This window comes from Bubalus kerabau, chromosome 17, assembly GCF_029407905.1.
Source record: "Bubalus kerabau isolate K-KA32 ecotype Philippines breed swamp buffalo chromosome 17, PCC_UOA_SB_1v2, whole genome shotgun sequence".
Classification (NCBI taxonomy): Eukaryota; Metazoa; Chordata; class Mammalia; order Artiodactyla; family Bovidae; genus Bubalus; species Bubalus kerabau.
In genome coordinates this window covers 49,500,359-49,504,299 of record NC_073640.1, presented here as the reverse complement: position 1 = coordinate 49,504,299, position 3,941 = coordinate 49,500,359, and the positions used below count along the sequence as shown (strand labels likewise).

The 3,941-nt window shown below is 44.8% G+C and overlaps 1 protein-coding gene across 1 annotated transcript; it reads right to left on the bottom strand.

The window, feature by feature from the left end:
* Positions 1-1,924: 1,924 nt before the first annotated feature.
* On the bottom strand, positions 1,925-3,606 carry LOC129630809 (tubulin alpha-1A chain-like). The gene has a single exon (XM_055551309.1). It carries the CDS (start codon positions 3,508-3,510, stop codon positions 2,155-2,157), a length of 1,356 nt encoding a protein of 451 aa, XP_055407284.1. The 5' UTR covers positions 3,511-3,606; the 3' UTR covers positions 1,925-2,154.
* Between the last annotated feature and the right edge of the window lie 335 nt (positions 3,607-3,941).

The following is a 3,941-nucleotide window of genomic DNA, read 5'->3' as shown; positions in this document are numbered from 1 at the left end:
GGCTGATTAGAGGTTGTGTGTGATGACTAGGGTAAGCTAAATACTCAGGAGGCTGCTGATTGGTCTGAAGGAGCTCAGGCTCTTCCTACTCTCTCTGGTGACTGACCAATTCCAGGAGTGCCTTGAAGGGTCCATCTAGTCAAAGCTATGGTTTTTCCAGTAGTCTTGTATGGATGTGAGAGTTGGACTACAAAGAAAGCTGAGCAGCAAAGAATTGATGCTTTTGAACTGTGCTGTTGAAGAAGACTCTTGAGAGTCCTTTGGACAGCAAGGAGATTCAACCAGTCCATCCTAAAGGAAACCAGTCCTGAATATTCATTGGAAGGACTGATGCTGAACCTGAAGCTCCAATACTTTGGCCACCTGATGCGAAGAGCTGACTCATTTGAAAAGACCCTGATGCTGGGAAAGACTGAAGGCAGGAGGAGAAGGGGACAACAGAGGATAAGGTGGTTGGCTGGCATCACCAATTCAATGGACATGAGTTTGAGCAAAGTTTGGGAGATAGTGAAGGACAGAGGAGACTGGTGTGCTGTAGTCCATGGGGTCGCAGAGGGTCAGATGACTGAGCAACTGAACAACAGCAACAACATTATATCCCAGTAATTATTTGTCTTATAACTGGAAGTCCATACCTTTTACCACTTTCATCCAATATTCCCTCCTCGATTCCCTTCCTTTGGTCACCACAAATCTGGTCTCCTTTTTTTTTTTTTTATGAGCTTGTTTGAAGTATAATTGACCTATCCCTGGTGCACAATATTATGATTTGCTATTTCTATACAGAACAAAATAATCACTGTGATGTCTAGTTATCATCCATCACCATAAAAAATATTACATTACTACTGACTATATTCCCCATGCTGCACATAAATGTGATTCATTTATTTTTAACTAGGACTTTGTACCTCTTAGTTTTCCCTTACCTATTCCACTTATTCCCACACCCCCTTCTGTATCTATGATTCTTTTTCTGTTTTGTTTTGATTGTTCATTTGTATCATGTTGGTAGTAAAATTATTACCATAATCAAATTAATTAACACATCTATCAGCTCACACAGCTACCTCTTGATTGTTTTGGGGGAGTGTTAAATGCTTAAGATTTACTTTGTTAGCAGATTTTAAGTACAAAATGCAGTATTGTTAACCATAGTTAGAATGTTATATATTAGACCTTCAGACCAAATTCACCTTATAACTGAAATTTTCTACTTTTTTTTTACCAGCTTGTCCCCCACCTTCCAGCCCCTGACAACCTTCATTCTATTTTTAGTTTATATGTTTTTTTAAAAAAGTATTCTATATATAAATGATCGGAGAAGGCAATGGCACCCCACTCCAGTACTCTTGCCTGGAAAATCCTATGGACGGTGGAGCCTGGTAGGCTGCAGTCCATGGGGTCGCTAAGAGTCGGAAACGACTGAGCGACTTCCCTTTCACTTTTCACTTTCATGCATTGGAGAAGGAAATGGCAACCCACTCCAGTGTTCTTGCCTGGAGAATCCCAGGGATGGGGGAGCCTGGTGGGCTTCCATCTATGGGGTCGCACAGAGTTGGACACGACTGAAGTGACTTAGCAGCAGCAGCATATATAAATGATATCACACAGTATTTATATTTTTCTGATTTGACCTATTTCACTTATAGTAATTCCCTCAAGGTCCATTTGTGTTGTCTTAATTGGAAGAATTTCATATTTCTCAAGGCTTAATAATATTCATTTCTGTACATAACACATCTTCTTCATCCATTCATCCATTGTCAGACACTTGAGTTGTTTCCTTATCTTGCCTATTGTGAATAACGCTGCAATGATCAAGGGAGAACAGATATCTCTTTGAAGCAGTGATTTTATTTCTTTTGTACATATGCCCAAAAGTGAAATTGCTGCATCATATGATAGACAGTCATAGTTAATATTTATTTTTTATTTTTTTTCATTTAAGACAGGGAATACTTTATTCAAACCCATCAGAGAAATGGATAGCTTGGGTCTGTAACAAAGCATCATGTTTTAAAGCATAGGTCAGTAATTGTATATGAGCGTATACACTGCAACATACAAATTAACTGATCAGACCACAACTTTTCAATGTTTGAAATAGAATAAGCTTCCCTGTAAAAGCAGCACCTTTTTGACATTTTAACTTTAGTATTCCTCTCCTTCTTCCTCTCCTTCTCCTTCCACAGAATCCACACCAACCTCCTCATAATCCTTCTCAAGGGCAGCCATGTCCTCACGGGCCTCAGAAAACTCTCCTTCCTCCATGCCCTCACCCACGTACCAGTGAACAAAGGCACGCTTGGCATACATCAGGTCAAACTTGTGGTCCAGGCAAGCCCAGGCCTCAGCAATGGCTGTGGTGTTGCTTAGCATGCACACAGCTCGCTGTACTTTGGCCAGGTCTCCACCAGGTACCACAGTGGGAGGCTGGTAGTTAATGCCAACCTTGAAGCCAGTGGGGCACCAGTCTACAAACTGGATGGTACGCTTGGTCTTGATGGTGGCAATGGCAGCATTGACATCTTTGGGAACCACGTCACCATGGTACAACAGGCAGCAGGCCATGTATTTACCATGGCGAGGGTCACATTTCACCATCTGGTTGGCTGGCTCAAAGCAAGCATTGGTGATCTCTGCTACAGAAAGCTGTTCATGGTAGGCTTTCTCAGCAGAGATGACAGGGGCGTATGTGGCCAGAGGGAAGTGGATGCGGGGATAGGGTACCAGGTTGGTGTGGAACTCTGTCAGATCCACATTCAGGGTGCCATCAAACCTCAGGGAAGCAGTGATGGAGGACACAATTTGACCTATCAACCTATTCAGGTTAGTATATGTCGGGCGCTCAATGTCGAGGTTTCTACGACAGATGTCATAGATGGCCTCATTGTCTACCATGAAGGCACAATCAGAGTGCTCCAGGGTGGTGTGAGTGGTGAGGATGGAGTTGTAGGGCTCAACGACAGCTGTGGAAACCTGGGGGGCTGGGTAAATGGAGAACTCCAGCTTGGACTTCTTGCCATAATCGACTGAGAGACGTTCCATCAGCAGGGAGGTGAACCCAGAACCAGTTCCCCCACCAAAGCTGTGGAAAACCAAGAAGCCCTGAAGACCTGTGCACTGGTCAGCCAGTTTCCGAATTCGGTCCAAGACGAGGTCAATGATCTCCTTGCCAATGGTGTAGTGACCTCGGGCATAGTTATTGGCGGCATCTTCTTTGCCTGTGATGAGCTGTTCAGGGTGGAAGAGCTGGCGGTAGGTGCCAGTGCGAACCTCATCAATGACTGTGGGTTCCAGGTCTACAAACACTGCCCTGGGCACATGCTTGCCAGCCCCTGTCTCACTGAAGAAGGTGTTGAAGGAGTCATCTCCTCCCCCAATAGTCTTGTCACTTGGCATCTGGCCATCGGGCTGAATGCCGTGTTCCAGGCAGTAGAGCTCCCAGCAGGCATTGCCGATCTGGACACCAGCCTGGCCAACGTGGATGGAGATGCACTCACGCATAGTTGCTGTTTTGCAGCTGCAGAGCAGATGGCGGAGAGGAGGAGAAGAGGTTGTTACTTCTTACAGCGCGACTCTTAGGCGGTCTATGTAAGAGAACCTGCCTAATATTTAAATTATATTTTTGAGGATCCTCAATTCTGTGTTCTGTAGTGGTTGTCCAAGTTCACATTCCCACCAACAGTGTACAAGTGTTCACTTTCAGGCCAGGGATTTAAAAAAGTCGGTGGAGGACCTCTATGGTGGTCAGATGATTAAGAATCCACCTGCCAAGATCGGGGACATGGGTTCTATCCCTGGTCCAGGAAGATCCCACAAGCCACAGGGCATCTCAGCCTGTGCTTTACAACTACTGAAGGCTGCATACCCTAGAGCCCTTACTCTGCAACAAGAGAAGCCATTGCAATGAAAAGCCCACGCACCACAAGTAGAGA

Bases quoted from the DNA above. Each gene is read 5' to 3' on its own strand.
- LOC129630809 (XM_055551309.1), bottom strand. From the start codon at position 3,510: ATGCGTGAGTGCATCTCCATCCACGTTGGCCAGGCTGGTGTCCAGATC.